The sequence below is a fragment of the Topomyia yanbarensis genome, chromosome 3 (assembly GCF_030247195.1).
Source record: "Topomyia yanbarensis strain Yona2022 chromosome 3, ASM3024719v1, whole genome shotgun sequence".
Lineage (NCBI taxonomy): Eukaryota > Metazoa > Arthropoda > Insecta > Diptera > Culicidae > Topomyia > Topomyia yanbarensis.
The window spans coordinates 309,372,386-309,389,865 of NC_080672.1; the positions used below are offsets into that span (position 1 = coordinate 309,372,386).

A 17,480-nucleotide genomic window follows, 5' to 3' on the forward strand; every position below is an offset into this window, starting at 1 on the left:
CTTCTTTTTTCTCCGGTTTGCTACCAGAAGATGAAAAAAGAAAAGAAGAGAATACAGGAACGATTTTCTCCGGAGTACTTCCAGTTTCTCCTGATACTGGAACAAACCTATTGCGGATCCTACACGAGCAGAAATATTGACAATAAATCAAATATTGATCGATATATTTATGATGTAAAGCGGACCCTACACGAGACAAGACTGCTTCCATCCATCAATCCCATTTAAATTCTACAGAATCAATATTTTCAAGATCACCTTACACCATCAATATATTGATCAATAAATGATTTATTGTCAATATTTCTGCTCGTGTAGGGTCCGCTTAAGGACATCTTGAAAATATTGGTTCCATAAAAGTCAAATGGGATTGACGTATTGAAGTAGGGTGACCATACGTCCTGGTTTCCCAGGACATGCCCTGGTTTTTCACTGACTGTCCTGGTGTCCTGGGAAGTTAAGGAAAACGCTTGATTTGTCCTGGTTTTTGTCCTGTAAGCCTAAAATATTTTTCTTTACTGAGTCTTCGCTTTATTTTCTCTGGTTCAGATTGCTGTTATGACCGATCGCAACCATAATTGCAACGTAAATTCACCCTCAAGCAAAATACGACAAACAAAATTTTAAATACTCGAATCCCTCAATTGTACCATCTGATGTCTTTTTTAATCTCTCGACTTTCTTCTCTTACATGGAAAATGAAAAGAAAAAGCATGAGGTGTTTGTAAATAACATGTGAATGACCTGTACTACCGTGATAAGCAGATAGTATAGAAAATCGATAGTAAATGGGACTCTTATGCGTATCACGGCAGTGTGATCCGTTTTCAAGGAAATTTGGCAGCCGAACAAATCGAAACTAGAGCTTCTTCCCGGCTTAAATTGCCTTTCAATCCAAAATCCAAAGAATTCCTTTTGGCGCCCCTGAGAATACAAATAGAAGACGTTTTGGTGACTTTGCTTTTACTTGGGTTCTCTTTCAAGTGGCATTTTTTCGTCTTACTGGAAATCCGCGAATATTTTTCCAATCCATGAAAAGGGAAATGACGAAACATCAATAACTATAGTTGGAAAATTTCATTGAGTGCTTTCTCTAGCTGGTGATTATGGAACCACTTCAGGGTCAATGTTAGCAGTACCTAATCTACGATTGACATGGCCTCACTGGACGCTGAACAGCGACTATCCTGCCGAGTCTAGCATCCTACATAACAGGGAGTATGGAAGGTCGCGTTCAAACTGATATTATTTACACCAACCAATCCGCTAGTTTTCATATAACAATTGATAAACTGGAGGTATTTCTAATCAATGGTAGTTTTTGCAGCTGTTTCGATCATAGTTCTCAGATCGAGAGATAATAATTGTCATTGGAGGTTGCCAGCTACTTAACTTAAAATCAAGAATGGTGTAGGTAAGTTACTTTGGACCGTTGATGTTTCTACTTTTCTTCAATGACTCCTCGCCGGTGCTGCACAGATGATTTCAGAATATTTCGTATCATCCGCTAAATTGATGATAGCCGATGTATCCAACAACATCATGTTACCTTTGCTGATGGTAATGTAACAAGCACTGCGTGTGTGTAAATCCGAAAAAAGAGCTCGGTGATCGAATTCTCATGCAAGACTTTTTGGTTGAGCTATGTCTGTAAGACCCCTGAACTGTTTTACTGCTGAGTAGATCCCTTTTGGACTGTCCTGGTTTTTCACTCGCTTGATATGGTCACCCTAATTGAAGCAGTCTTGACAATATTTATATTGACAATATTCTTGTCCCGTGTAAGGGCCGCTTTCCACGATAGTAAATTTAGCCAGATGGGTTAGTATTTTTAGCGGACCCTGCACGAGACCGGAATATTATCAATACGTCAATCCCATTGAAATCCTTCAACATCAATATTTTCAAAATGGCTCACACGACACGATCAATTATCAATAATTAGTTTATTGACAATATTTCTGCTCGTGTAGAGTTCGCTTTTGACAGTTCCCGCTTTCTCTTCTTTTTTTCTTCTGCCCAGTTAAACTCATTCCGGAACCGGTTCGGATTTCTGAATGGAGTCATTTTGGATTCCAAATCAAATGCAACAACCGATTCCGACTCAGAATCGGTTGTTGCATTTGATTTGGAATCCATAATGACTCCATTCAGGATTCCGAATCAAATTCCGAATGGTTTGACCGGGTGGTAGCAAACCAGAGTAAAAAGAAACAAGTAGTTTGTTGCTCCTGTTTAAGGTTAGTTTACAGTACGGGAAATGCGTCACGGGATTTGTGTCGGGAATTGATTTTTCGCCGAGATCTCTCCAAACTCTCAAACCGAAAACTGCTGCCTCTAAAAATACCAACAATATCAAACTTGCACCGAACTTCAAACCTTATAAAAATACTATTTTATGTTGAAATGTTCCGGGCCGGATTTATGTGTGGAGAGTTTTAAAATCCCGTGATATTTCCCGTGGTTAGGTTGGGTTTAAACTTCATGAAATCTGTCATTTTTGTGCAGACTTATATCCCGCCCAGGGATTTGAAATCCAGCGCTCCATATAAAATGTTTAAAATACACACGGACCCAAATACCGTGACACAGTTCCCGAACTGTAAACTAGCTTTTATTCTGAAGCAGCTTCCGTGTACTGCAACGAACACAAAGTGGTAATTGTTCCGAATCGCGGCTTTTTCGAAAAGAGGGTTAATTTCTTTTGGAAATGGTTCTAAATGGTCTATTTTATAACAAGCAATGAAAAAAATTCGGGGGGAAACCTTTAAAGTAGTTTAAACTGGAAAAATAAGTTGTTCTCACTTACTTTACTAACAATGGCATTGTTCATGAGAAAATGACGTTAAGGGTGAAGGTAGTGTGATTCGGCGTTGCCGCATAGTTGAGTTCAAGGATTCGAAGCGGCGCAAAGCCGCTGAGAAACCGACGGACGAGGTGTTTTTGATCTTGCTATCGAAGGGTGCAATCAAACCTGTAATCCACTCGTTTGCCCGGTATACTCAAACATAGGGGCTATCCCTAGTTTAAGTCCGACTGAGCGGCAGCGAAGTCGGACAGCACTTCAATGAAGCGATGTGGCCACATTCGGCGCTGACAACATTTTATTTTTGTAAATAAATACTATCCTATTGTTACTAAATAAAACATTGTTAATGCCTAATGTGGCTACGCCACATCGCTTTTTACCATGCTGTCCGACTTCGCTGCCGCTCAGTCGGACTTAAACTAGGGATAGCCCCTATGTTTGAGTATACCGGGCAAACGAGTGGCATTTTTTCGTCTTACTGGAAATCCGCGAATATTTTTCCAATCCATGAAAAGGGAAATGACGAAACATCAATAACTATAGTTGGAAAATTTCATTGAGTGCTTTCTCTAGCTGGTGATTATGGAACCACTTCAGGGTCAATGTTAGCAGTACCTAATCTACGATTGACATGGCCTCACTGGACGCTGAACAGCGACTATCCTGCCGAGTCTAGCATCCTACATAACAGGGAGTATGGAAGGTCGCGTTCAAACTGATATTATTTACACCAACCAATCCGCTAGTTTTCATATAACAATTGATAAACTGGAGGTATTTCTAATCAATGGTAGTTTTTGCAGCTGTTTCGATCATAGTTCTCAGATCGAGAGATAATAATTGTCATTGGAGGTTGCCAGCTACTTAACTTAAAATCAAGAATGGTGTAGGTAAGTTACTTTGGACCGTTGATGTTTCTACTTTTCTTCAATGACTCCTCGCCGGTGCTGCACAGATGATTTCAGAATATTTCGTATCATCCGCTAAATTGATGATAGCCGATGTATCCAACAACATCATGTTACCTTTGCTGATGGTAATGTAACAAGCACTGCGTGTGTGTAAATCCGAAAAAAGAGCTCGGTGATCGAATTCTCATGCAAGACTTTTTGGTTGAGCTATGTCTGTAAGACCCCTGAACTGTTTTACTGCTGAGTAGATCCCTTTTGGACTGTCCTGGTTTTTCACTCGCTTGATATGGTCACCCTAATTGAAGCAGTCTTGACAATATTTATATTGACAATATTCTTGTCCCGTGTAAGGGCCGCTTTCCACGATAGTAAATTTAGCCAGATGGGTTAGTATTTTTAGCGGACCCTGCACGAGACCGGAATATTATCAATACGTCAATCCCATTGAAATCCTTCAACATCAATATTTTCAAAATGGCTCACACGACACGATCAATTATCAATAATTAGTTTATTGACAATATTTCTGCTCGTGTAGAGTTCGCTTTTGACAGTTCCCGCTTTCTCTTCTTTTTTTCTTCTGCCCAGTTAAACTCATTCCGGAACCGGTTCGGATTTCTGAATGGAGTCATTTTGGATTCCAAATCAAATGCAACAACCGATTCCGACTCAGAATCGGTTGTTGCATTTGATTTGGAATCCATAATGACTCCATTCAGGATTCCGAATCAAATTCCGAATGGTTTGACCGGGTGGTAGCAAACCAGAGTAAAAAGAAACAAGTAGTTTGTTGCTCCTGTTTAAGGTTAGTTTACAGTACGGGAAATGCGTCACGGGATTTGTGTCGGGAATTGATTTTTCGCCGAGATCTCTCCAAACTCTCAAACCGAAAACTGCTGCCTCTAAAAATACCAACAATATCAAACTTGCACCGAACTTCAAACCTTATAAAAATACTATTTTATGTTGAAATGTTCCGGGCCGGATTTATGTGTGGAGAGTTTTAAAATCCCGTGATATTTCCCGTGGTTAGGTTGGGTTTAAACTTCATGAAATCTGTCATTTTTGTGCAGACTTATATCCCGCCCAGGGATTTGAAATCCAGCGCTCCATATAAAATGTTTAAAATACACACGGACCCAAATACCGTGACACAGTTCCCGAACTGTAAACTAGCTTTTATTCTGAAGCAGCTTCCGTGTACTACAACGAACACAAAGTGGTAATTGTTCCGAATCGCGGCTTTTTCGAAAAGAGGGTTAATTTCTTTTGGAAATGGTTCTAAATGGTCTATTTTATAACAAGCAATGAAAAAAATTCGGGGGGAAACCTTTAAAGTAGTTTAAACTGGAAAAATAAGTTGTTCTCACTTACTTTACTAACAATGGCATTGTTCATGAGAAAATGACGTTAAGGGTGAAGGTAGTGTGATTCGGCGTTGCCGCATAGTTGAGTTCAAGGATTCGAAGCGGCGCAAAGCCGCTGAGAAACCGACGGACGAGGTGTTTTTGATCTTGCTATCGAAGGGTGCAATCAAACCTGTAATCCACTCGTTTGCCCGGTATACTCAAACATAGGGGCTATCCCTAGTTTAAGTCCGACTGAGCGGCAGCGAAGTCGGACAGCACTTCAATGAAGCGATGTGGCCACATTCGGCGCTGACAACATTTTATTTTTGTAAATAAATACTATCCTATTGTTACTAAATAAAACATTGTTAATGCCTAATGTGGCTACGCCACATCGCTTTTTACCATGCTGTCCGACTTCGCTGCCGCTCAGTCGGACTTAAACTAGGGATAGCCCCTATGTTTGAGTATACCGGGCAAACGAGTGGATTAGAGGTTTGATTGCACCCTTCGGTAGCAAGATCAAAACCACCTCGTCCGTCGGTTTCTCAGCGGCTTTGCGCCGCTTCGAATCATTGGACTCGACTATGCGGCAAAGCCACATCGCACTACCTTCACCCTTAACGTCACTTTCTCATGAGCAATGCCACTGTTAGATAGGTAAGTGGAAATAACTTATTTTTCCAGTTTAAACTACTTTAAAGCTTTCCCCCCGAATTTTTTTCATTGCTTGTTATAAAATAGGCCATTTAGAACCATTTCCAAAAGAAATTAACCCTCTTTTCGAAAAAGCCGCGATTCGGAACAATTACCTACTTTTCTGGTAACAAACCGGATTGAAAAGAAGTAAGTATTTTTTGTTCCTGTTTACTCTGGAAAGTCTTTCGTGTACTGGATCAAACCTACACCGTCACCGTGGGTTTCGTCGGTAAACAACATCCGTCGGCATATTAATCGCCAGTTTAATCTGTGTAAATCTGGTTCCAGTTTTAAACTACCAAATAATCGACCGGTTTGGTAGGTTGAAATAGACTGATTTCAACAGATTTCGTCGGTCATATTTAATCGGTTGTCGCGTCGGCAGACTTCCATGTTAAACTCCCATAAGAGTCGGTGCGACAATCGACCGATTAATTGGTGGCATAGTCGGCCGATTGTGCCGACGCAATCTGATTTAGTCGGTGGGAAAATCGGGAGGATTTTCTATGGGGATATGCACAAGCATATGGGGGATATACCACTAGTGAAAAATTGTTACCAAACCTGAGGGGTAACCCACCAGTAAATGACTGTTGGGGGCCGTGAATAAAAGGTGGAGTAGTATTCTGGGAAAATTGAAAGACGATGTTTTTTGAGGGAATTCCCTCATAGTGTTATGTCTGTTAGTCTGTGGTAACACTGTTGAAAATACCTGGCCACCCCCTAAGAAATCGATTAATTAACAGGTGCCTATTACTTGTGGCGGTTTATTGTATGCAAGCTTGTATGAAAAAGTCGAGTCGAAATGGTTCCATAATGTCGCCCCTGGATTCTAATAGCACAGCGTACTTACCCTTCTTTTTTAAATTCTCGACAAATATATGTTTACGGCTTAAAAGCCAACTTTCAAAATTTTCTTTGAAATTTAATTCCGGACAAACCGTTGCTTGCCAACCACAGCTATTGGTTGTAAATAAAAGAGAAAAGGTTTCTCTTTCATAAACTGCTGTGAACTGTGTTTGGCCAGCAACGCTTGCCCGGAATTTATTTTCAAAGAAAATTTTAATAGTTGTCTTTTAAGCCGTAATCATATGTTTATCGAGGATTCTTCTCATAGACGGGTAGTTTGACTGGTTTGTCTATGAAAGTACCATCTCTTTCATTTGAAATCGTGCAATATTATTGCACGATTTTAAAACAAATTTTGTTCTCATTTGGGTATTTACAACCCAGAACAAAATTTGTTTTTCAACAATCCAATCCAAGTTCCCCCTGGAATAAAATTATACATTACAGTTACACCGTGCAACGGTGTAGCGATATGTCACTCGACTGTCAAAAAGCGACATTAAAATTTTTCGCACCACAAGTAAACGTTCGTGAGCGGTGTTTATATCAAAAAGCAAGTGAAAATTGTTTATTGAATTTTATTATTCTGCTTCGAATTAATTCAAAGTTCATATCGAAGCCATTGTTAAAATTAATTCTGCGTGTTCCAGTCCGTCACCATGAAATTAGTGAGGTAATGTGTAGATTACAAGTAGTACAATCCGTCGATTCGACATTTAGACGCTACCAAATCGGGTTCTAACCTCAAACAAAACGAACTGGTTCGACTGCTTACCGGTCCCATGGGCCTCCCATTCTTGCAGGTTTCTTATGAAGCTGAGTCACGAGACGGTAACGATTGAGCTGAAAAATGGCACCCAGGTGCATGGAACCATCACCGGTGTGGATGTGGCAATGAACACCCACCTAAAGGCAGTCAAAATGACCATCAAGAACCGCGATCCAGTTCAGCTTGATTCGCTCAGTATTCGAGGAAACAACATTCGGTACTACATCCTGCCAGATAGCTTGCCGCTGGAGACGTTGTTGATTGACGATGCCCCCAAGACCAGGGCAAAGAAGCGAGAGGCAAACCGTGGTGGACAGCGTGGACGCGGCAGAGGAACTCGGGGTAACTATTGGTTTTGTATAGTGTAGTATATCTATATGGTTGTATTAATAAATTTCAGGCGGCGGCCGTGGTGGTGGTCCCCGAGGAGGGCGCGGCGGCGGTCCTCGAGGTCGAGGTAGACGTTAAACGAGCGAATACATGTGGATCCTCTGTAAGATCGTATGCTGCTACATTTCATTCTCTCAACTCTAGACTTAGAATCTTCACAGTAAGGCGGAAAGGATTTCTCTAAAACTCCGTATCATTTGGAAACGAAATAAAGTGAACTATCCACCAGATGGTAAGAAACAAAAATGCGTTTTTATGCATTATTCAAAAGAAACTCCCGTAATTGTAATTTATTCAATACATACGGGAACCTTTTCGTTAAAACTTTTGCAAGGTCAAGGAATCAGGCACCATTGAGAAGCACATAGATTCCGTAAATCAGGAAGCAAATAAAAAATAAACAAGCAGCAATTGCGAATGATTTCGAATTTTCCTTGTGCAATTTGTGAAGCATTTCCTCGTTTGTCTGTAGTAGCTTTTTGATTTCGCTGATTTCTAGTTTTACCTCTTCGCGACGTTCTTCCGGTAGTTCTGGGTCATCTAGTCGCCGTTCCATTTTGCGAATCCTTTCGCGAAGGCTCGTTATCGTTTCGTTGGAACTTTCAATCTGCAGGTAGGTTTCAGAAAACAATGTTAATGTGACTTCGCATATATCGTTTACTTGCCTGTTTCTGGATCGCACATGGTTTGGACATTTTTCAGCAGATTGTTTAAACACAAAACTATACTAAAAATATAGAAAGCCACTGTTTGAATAATATTATATGCCTAATATAGTTGCATGTTATTCGGATTCGTAAATTTGTAAATAAATATTTTGATAACGTTAGGAAGCCCTCGCGAGCACGTATATAAACAGTTATCGGTAAAGCAGAACATGCTGCTATTGTAGTTATCATTTTTATAGTCTGGCGGCAATAATATCCCGAAAACTGCCAATTCTCGAGTACTTTTACAAACTGTTATGTTGTAACATTTGGAAAAAAACGAGCGAAACTGGTTTGAAGTTATTGTCTATCTCGAGATAACCCGAATAGAAATGTACAGTAACAAAACCATAATTTTCACTGTGACAGTACAGTAATTTTACCACAATTTACAGTAAGTTTCAGTGTTATGCTTCAATTCAAAAACAATAAACTTTAACGTTTTTACACTAAATTTCAATGCAAAATAGACTTTTACAGTGAAAAAGGGGGGTGGTATGTATCTTAACATTAAAAAAATCAATTTTTCTCCATACACTTTTTCTCGAAAGCAGTAAAATTTTATGTGAATACAGTGTTCAGTTTTTTGCTGAACAGTGAAATTTATCGCTACATAAAATTTTACTGTAAATCTACTGTGATAACTTGGCATCCAACAATGTTGAAACAGTAATAACTATAATATTTATTGTTTTATGATTGTTTGTAGGGTAAATGCTATTGTAAAATTCTATCCAAGAATCTAGCATCTCGTCGAGTTGTTGCTATATGGGAAACACTCGAGTGCGATCGAAACAAAAATAAACGTCAAAATGTTTTCTCACTCGCACTGATGCAAATTAAATGTGCACGTAATTCAACGCACGGCCCGGTGGCGCGTGGCTGAAATGTCGCAATGTGGATTTAAGAAAAGATTCGCAATACTAGCGAAACTTTTTAAATCCTATTTCAAAAATACTGGACAAATTCCAACATCGCTTTTATATTTAACATTGTTTTCAATACATTTTTTTGAAATGTATGTTGTTAGATACAAGTCAAATTAAACTGCTTATAATTTCTGAAATCAGATACGCGCTGTTTGATTTTTGCGATTCTTTGAGCGTTACAATTATTAAATTTGAACATACTACTATAATATATATATGCAAATCCCGCTAACCTTTTCAAATGGACTTTTGGTAGAAACAGAGAGAACAAAAAACATCACTTTCAGGGGAAAATTTTTAAAACCTGTTTAAAAAATTGTAATCGTTGGTTCCATCATTTAGATTTTAGTTGTGAATATTATTTGTCTGTTTGTAGAACCTTGACGTTTGTACTAAATACTCAACAACAGTAAGCAGTAGAGATGGGCCATTCGTTCGCGAACGGTTCAAGTGAACTGGTTCTTCGAAGAGAATGAGCGAACGGAAGTTCTTTTTAAAAGAACGGTAGTTCTCAATTCTCTTCAAAGCGAATGAACTGAACCTGACCCAAAGCCGTTTGGCGAATTTCTCGGACCGATTTTTAAGCGAACGAATGAAAATGAACCGACTTGCCGTCCCACAAACCGCTCTCTGTGCTCTCCCAGAATGGAACTGGCGAAGAACGACTCATCACATTCTCTATTTCTCTAGTTATACATCATGAAGAAATCGCTACCCTTGAACTTGTTAAGCATACAGGGGTAAAATAGGGGGTATAATAGTCTCCAAGAATCGAATGTTTTGAGAGACATTCGCTAGATACAAGTAAAATATCAGCTGAACGGAAGAACGGTTCATCTGAACTAGTTCTTTTTACAGAACTGTTCAGTCGGGAATGGTTCTTCGAAGTGAACTGTTTCGCCCATCTCTAGTAAGCAGGGTAGCGAAAGGGTGCGTACCGCTGCAAACTGTCAGCTCGTCTAGGTGGGTAGGTAGACCACCCAAACCGGAGACGCGCAATACTTAAATTTAAAAAATGGATAAAAATTGGAGGGAATTGCATCTCAAAATTATATAAAAGAACCAGTAGTACCAGTCATATCAATTTGTCATGCACTTTTTTAAATATTGGCGGTACCACAGAAACAGACGATTAGGCTCGATTCAAAACGTTTGTAAATACCCGCTACTGAAACTTCGATTAAATCAGACTCTGAAACACGTTTAGCAAACGTTTGTAGATGGCGCAGTGATCGACGCAATGCAATTGGAGTGCAATTGTCAAACACGTGTAGCAAACAGTTGCGTAGATGGCAATAGTGAAACACGGATTTCCAACGTTTTTAGTTTGAAAGTTTACACAGGTTTTCTAAGAAATTTTATTCTAGCCTAAATTTCTGCTATCTGTGGCGGCACTTAAAGTACCAGGTACTTTACAGTACTTAAAGTAACTAATGAAGTACGACTCTTAGCACTGCGTCGTATTGAAGATTTAGTGCTTGCCCCTCGACATTAACATTGAGTGAAAATCCTGGACAAACGGATACTGTTTTATCTTTCATTAAGTGCTGTGAACTGTGTTCGGCCAGTAATGGCTTGACCGGAATTTTCCTTCAAAGAGAATTTTGAGAGTTGGCTGTTACCCCGAAACCACACGCACTTAAATCAACGACCTTAACTTATATTACCTGGCAGTGGAAAATTTTAATATGCTCTCCTTATTTCGCTGCCGGAAAAACAAGGGAGAGTAAGGATTTTTTACTCAAAATTAATGGGATGAAGTTTATTTGTATTTGTATTTTATCATTGTTACGAAAGCCTGTTAGTTTGCGCTTTCTGGTCAAGAAAATTCAGTTTTGGGGAATATTTCATTATTTTTGGGTAAAATCGTCTTCTCTCTCTCTCTCTCTCTCTCTCTCTCTCTTTCATTTTTCGTTGGAAGAATTAGGATGCGGAGATTTCAGATTACCTACTGCTAGGTAATGCAAGTTCTTCGAGTATGTTCGTCGAGATTTTCACGTTCTTTGTCTTTCCTCTCTGTTTTAAACCAAATACAAATATATTTCTCAGTGAACGAAGAGGCGGCTACGCAGGTGAAACTAGATGCTGGCGATCGGTAGGCTAATGATAATTTGTTCTAGACTACCCACCGTAACTTGTCGTTTACCGTAAAAATAGTGTGGGTTGTATTAATACAAATTGTTTTGTGTTAATCCATACATTTCCAGACTTCTTCAGAAAAATATTTCTAGTTTACTTGGCATCCCTGGCATCTCTGCTTTACCGACGCGATACGTCAACGTCAATCGCGATTTTTTTCCAGAGAACAGAGAGTTCAATATAAGTGAAGCCGTCTGGCAAAAGTTAAAAATTATCTTTTATTTTCGCGTGTTTTCCTTAAAAAACAAGTTGTATTTATTTGCGAACATCAGCTTCACCTATTAAAACACGAAATCATTGGAAGTAAGTGGATTTGCTGCTCAACGCAGAAAATCAAGCTATTCCTTGTCAGTGAGCCGCATCGTTGAACGTGAGGAAAATCAAAGATGGCAGCGCAGTCCATCAATAAAACCGGCTCCGGCTGGCCGAGACGAACCAGCCAGGGAACAATGAACGACCTCAAACAACAAGCTAATCAATCAATGACGTTGAATCGGACCATTAATCTGTAAGTGTTCTGTGATCCATTATTGGTTTCTGTATCCTGTGCAAAGCAACGACGAAGTAACGGTTACATCTTTGTTTACAGCTATCCGCTAACAAATTACACATTCGGCACAAAGGAACCACTTTTTGAGAAAGACCCATCTGTGCCGGCTCGATTCCAAAGAATGCGAGACGAATTTGATAAAATCGGAATGCGTCGTTCCGTTGAAGGAGTTTTGCTGGTTTGTTATTTTGAGGATTTTTAATTTTACCAATTTTGAGCTTTTCCGTGCATATTTTAACTTTTGGGCAGGTTCATGAGCATGGTCTTCCACACGTTTTGCTGTTGCAACTTGGAACCACATTCTTTAAACTACCGGGAGGCGAATTAAGTGCCGGCGAGGATGAAGTTGAAGGCCTCAAACGATTACTCACCGAGGTAAGTGATGCCTGTTTAATGCTATTCCCTCCATATAGATTCTACAGGTCTTTTTTTGTAAGAGAAGATTGTACCGACCATTGCTTGAGAAAACAATGTAATTTGCAACAAATGACGAGAAAATTGTAAACTATGTTTAAGCACAGAAAACAATTGATTATACAGAGGATTGTAAAAGCATTCTGAAATGTTTTCTGTAAAATCTACCAATTACTGTATAATCCAGTTTGCTAGAAAGGAATTATATCAACTCAAAGATTAACACTAGCAAAACTGTTGTTGATCGTAGAACAATGACGTCCTCTTCTAGTGTACTAAGGCTAATTTGACTGAATTATTTCTTCGCACCAGAATGTTTATAGTATGTTAACGTTTTCATTTTCTATTTTATTCTGCTGTTTATACTCCTGCGAAAATGAAACAATAATTGTAACAAATTCGCAAAATAAACATGAAACAATGTATCCGCAAATTGAAACCGCGGCCAACGCGACCATTTGTCGCCATCATCATCTATTTCGCTATACGTTTATGTGTGTTATGTATCGAATAGACTCTAGGCCGACAGGACGGCGTCAAGCAGGACTGGATCGTCGAGGACACCATCGGTAACTGGTGGCGGCCGAACTTCGAGCCACCGCAGTACCCGTACATTCCGCCACACATCACCAAGCCGAAGGAGCACAAGCGCCTGTTTCTGGTACAACTGCACGAGAAGGGTAATGTTGAGAATGAATTCTACTTTGTAAAATACTTAACTTTTTTCCAACACAGCGAGTGTGTCTACTATAAAACTATTACATTGAGCATTTGAATAGGCTGGTTGTATGACAGTTTTCTACTCAAAGAGTGTTAATACTTTAACGTGGCTAGGGAAATCATGAATCAGGACAAATTGGCTCAATCAGAAAATCGATAGGGAATGTTTGTATTTAGATCCAGAAAGCGAAACGTTTTTCATCTTTTTTCTAGGGAAAAAAATAAAAATTGTTATACAACCCTTTTAAGAAGATAGTTCTTGGATGGAGTTATGAAAAGTTTCTTCTGTCAATTTTTGTTCTGCCTTTTGTTGTTGTATTGGTTTTTTAAGTATGTGAATTGACAGCAAGAAACGTTTTTAGGTAGAATGGAATCGCAACAGATTTGCGGTTTATTCCAATGGGTTAATTGAGATTTTTTCATTCGAGGTTAGCCTTTTAAATTATGTCAGATCCATCGAAAGGGTTAGCTAAGAAGAGATAATTGTGAAAACAGTTTTTTATTGATTGTGCTATAATAATGTCTTAAAGTAATTGTTATTTTCCTTCGAACTGTCAGAACATCCAAAAATTATGTAAAAATCTAGGTAAACCATAGCTTTCCATCAGGCAAATGCGGGTTTGTGGTTATTTATGGGACTTTATGGTACACTTTCTGTACCAAATTTGCAATCTCTATCTCTATTTTATTACAAATGAATCTTGTAAAATCTCAACGAGGAAAACAGCAATGCATTTCAATTTACACCTGGTGATAGCAGAAGAGATGAGACGTTAGAACTATTCATAGTTTAGCTTGTTTTCTCACACAAAGAAACAGACTATCGCTACTTTGACTACCTGCATTCAGTAGGCCTGTTAGCTCAAAACATCTGTTTTGGTAAAATACTACAACTCACCGACAATACCTTCCCTTTTATTCGAAAAACATAAAAAGAGAGCAGCAAAATTTCTGCAGTCAAGCATAGCATTTTCTCTTATAAGTGAGAAATGCTGTCATCATGCGATATTATCTTATACTATCTTGAAGTGTATGTATTTCGTAAGTGTCATCATGTATCTATGTATGTAGGTCTTCTAAAATACTTTCAATGTACCTTTAATTTTGTATTAAATGAGATAGCTTTACCCAGTTATCGACCTAATTTTACGTTACAATCATTGTGCAAAAATACGCAGTCCATGAGAGGGAATCCAGTTAAAATCCTATCATTTTATGAAGAAATTCGTTTTCGAATCTGTAATGTATTGATATTATAAGGAAGATATATCACTGACATTAATTTTATTGTATGAAAAACTTTTATCAATATACGGTGTAAACCGAAATCATGTTCCTTAGAGGCATTGTGAGTTATTTATTGGTTCATGTGAACCAAATGTCATATAGAATAGTTATTATATCGCGGAAATCTAAATAAACTGTAGCAAAGCATAACCGAAAAGAAATGCCTTTAGTTGTAAAGTTGTTCAGTTTTATACAGTTTATTTATACTGAAATACTAACATGCATCATCCTTCCCATTTACACACAGCTCTTTTTGCCGTACCGAAGAACTACAAGCTAGTAGCGGCGCCCTTGTTCGAACTGTACGATAACTCCCAAGGATATGGTCCGATTATATCGTCACTTCCGCAGGCATTGTGTCGGTAAGATTCACTTGAATTTAATTATTGTGGTCAATTCGGAACTAAACATATCACTGTTTTCCAACAGATTTAACTTCATCTATATGTAAGCAGCTCTGTTGCACGTGTTTCATTGTGGAGGATCTTCGGTGTTGACGGCAATAGTAACTTACCCAGAAGCGAGAGAACCGTCAGCGCGAAAGGTTTAAAGTCGAAATGAAAACTCTCATACATCTGTAATTTGGGTAGAATCTATATTTTGAATGCTTTGGAGCAGATACATACACACATCTGTTTGCGTGAGAATGATGAGAGCGCGGTAATTTTAGCATATGAACAATTTGTCACTTACTACTGAATAGTGTAGGCAAATAGAATATTGATTGTCGACTACATTTGGGTCATACGGATCATTGAATGATGAGAAAGCCAATTTTATTGTTATGTTTGCCTTATATGATGAACTTTATGTAATTAGCTGTAGTCGGGTAGCGGGTAGACGTCCATCTCTAGTATTAAGATTCTGTACAAATTAACGGTGGTTTCAAAGTTTCGCTACTAAGTATGACTGAATTGATATCTAATTACATAGATTTTTTATATGGGGGTTGAGATATGCTTATATGACGCTTGTGTTTTAACGGATATTCGTTCAAATTTTCACACAAGCATTTATAAACGAAGAAGTGGCAGAAGACGATTGTTCCTAAGTCAAGGTATCGCTCTGAGTCGACGATGCTAAGCTGGCGAAACAAAAGGTTTGTCCTAATACACGATTCTTGCGTGGATTATGTCAGAAACATAACCGAAGCGAAGTAGTTGTTGCTTTTAAATTTGTTATTTCGGTATTTCTGGTATAAATCTCGATATAATGGTACAGGTAACTTAGAATGGAAAATATTCAAACTTCAGTACCTTTCTTCAAGATTTTGTGGGTGAATGGAGAACAGCGAGTCTAGTTATGTAAGGTATGCAAACTAGGCTGGATGGAACTATCCAAGTCAGTCTTGGATATCACACACATTTGGAACATCAGATGTTGCTTCAAGTTGTTCTCAACCCCTGTTCGGCAGTTTCCACGCCGCCAACCGCGTTACGGATAGGTAAGGTGAGCGTAAGACCAAATCGGTGTCGAAAGGGGTCAATTAAGGTTGTCTGGCGTACTCTTGATGGTCACATCATTAGCGTTTCTGCATTAGAATCGGCTTTTCGCCTCAGATAACTAATATTTGAGCCAGTAGAGCGTCTCAATTACGTCTCATATATGAGTTCCGAAGGAAATTGAGGATTCGATGGAGGAGATCTCCTCTATGAGACGGTCGAACTACGGTGTCGAAATGCCGGAAGAGATGAGCAGCGGTAAGTGAGTTTTACAAGAGGGAATGAGACACTTCTTACTACAATTGAAATGAAATCTGTAAGTAGCACTAACAACTATGCTATATTTCACCCTAAGGAGAAAAATTTGGTAAAAACCAAAATTCTCACTAGGGTGAAAATTTGTTGGTAAACCAAGTCTTTGTACAGGAGGGCACAAATCCTTATTCCATTAAGTATGTAATAAGGATTTGTGCCCTCCTGTACAAAGACTGGTTTTACCAACAAATTTTCACCCTAGTGAGAAATTTTGGTTTTCACCAAACTTTCCTCCTTAGGGTGAAATATAGCATAGTGCTTTCGCATAGGCCTGCTAAGCCAAGACAAGTTTCGGCTTCACTGTGTCTCATCGTTTGATCAGTCGTTCGATTGAAACACAAAGTGTGTTTTAGTTTTAAGGGATTTGCGTCAAGCCGGCGCTAATCTATTCCGACAATAAGTTAGTGTCGGTTTCTGATGAGGCGAAGCCGAAACGCAACTAAGTAACAAACAACTGTTCGAGATGGCGCTGAGCCTGTGGCCTTCGACTGGCATGGTGCATTCTCATTGGTTCGGAAGTCTTCTTGGCTGGTAGGTAAATATGTGTTCATACTTGCAAGTTGATTCGCTTGGGTGGGAGATATGCTGACCCTGCTAATTATTCAGGACTTGATTATTTAACCTTCCCTAGGTGTTAACTTTTTGTTACGAATAAGGTGTTAGCGGGTCATATTGACTCCGATTTCGAACTTAGTTTTAAGGCACATTTTCAGCCAAATCTACATGAACTTGTACCCAAATTGTTTGTTAAAGTTTCAATTTTCAGTTTCTGGTGAATATTACTGTTTTTGACCAGGTTACCCAGTGGGAATCGGTGCCGAATGGGGTCATGTTTGGCATAAAAAAATGTATGCAGAAGCGTCATCACCGGTTTATTGACAGAATACTAATAATAAATGCAAACAAAACAAAAATGAGAATGTATATATTAAATTTGTACATGATACGACCGATCTGGGATGTTCCGGATTACAATTCCGATGCCGATTCCGGCAGTATAATAGTATTTCATATACTATTGAACAAGCGACAAAGTGATCAATCATTGAAACTGATCCCAAAGTTTTGTAATATTCTTGAAAACTTACATAAAATCCCATCTAAAATGATAGTGATACTCTGATTCAAATACTTACTCTGGATTCTACGTGAAAATTATTCGGAAGATCCGGAACATCCGTAAAACTGGCTAATTCATAAA

General features: G+C 38.8%; 3 protein-coding genes across 3 annotated transcripts; 2 read left to right on the plus strand and 1 right to left on the minus strand.

The window, feature by feature from the left end:
• The first annotated feature begins 7,112 nt into the window (after nt 1-7,112).
• On the plus strand, nt 7,113-8,022 carry LOC131692463 (small nuclear ribonucleoprotein Sm D1). The gene is made up of 3 exons (XM_058979522.1): nt 7,113-7,290; nt 7,421-7,728; nt 7,787-8,022. Exons 1-3 carry the CDS (start codon nt 7,277-7,279, stop codon nt 7,852-7,854), a joined length of 390 nt encoding a protein of 129 aa, XP_058835505.1. The 5' UTR covers nt 7,113-7,276; the 3' UTR covers nt 7,855-8,022.
• Nucleotides 7,991-8,641, minus strand: LOC131692464 (uncharacterized). Its single transcript, XM_058979523.1, has 2 exons — nt 8,442-8,641; nt 7,991-8,383 (listed from the first exon to the last, which is right to left on the minus strand). The coding sequence occupies exons 1-2, from the start codon at nt 8,469-8,471 to the stop codon at nt 8,120-8,122; spliced, it is 294 nt and encodes a 97-aa protein (XP_058835506.1). The 5' UTR covers nt 8,472-8,641; the 3' UTR covers nt 7,991-8,119.
• Nucleotides 8,642-11,693: 3,052 nt separating this feature from the next.
• Nucleotides 11,694-15,258, plus strand: LOC131690352 (cleavage and polyadenylation specificity factor subunit 5). The gene is made up of 6 exons (XM_058976058.1): nt 11,694-12,059; nt 12,141-12,279; nt 12,351-12,476; nt 13,030-13,195; nt 14,770-14,884; nt 14,952-15,258. Exons 1-6 carry the CDS (start codon nt 11,938-11,940, stop codon nt 14,971-14,973), a joined length of 690 nt encoding a protein of 229 aa, XP_058832041.1. The 5' UTR covers nt 11,694-11,937; the 3' UTR covers nt 14,974-15,258.
• Nucleotides 15,259-17,480: the final 2,222 nt, after the last annotated feature.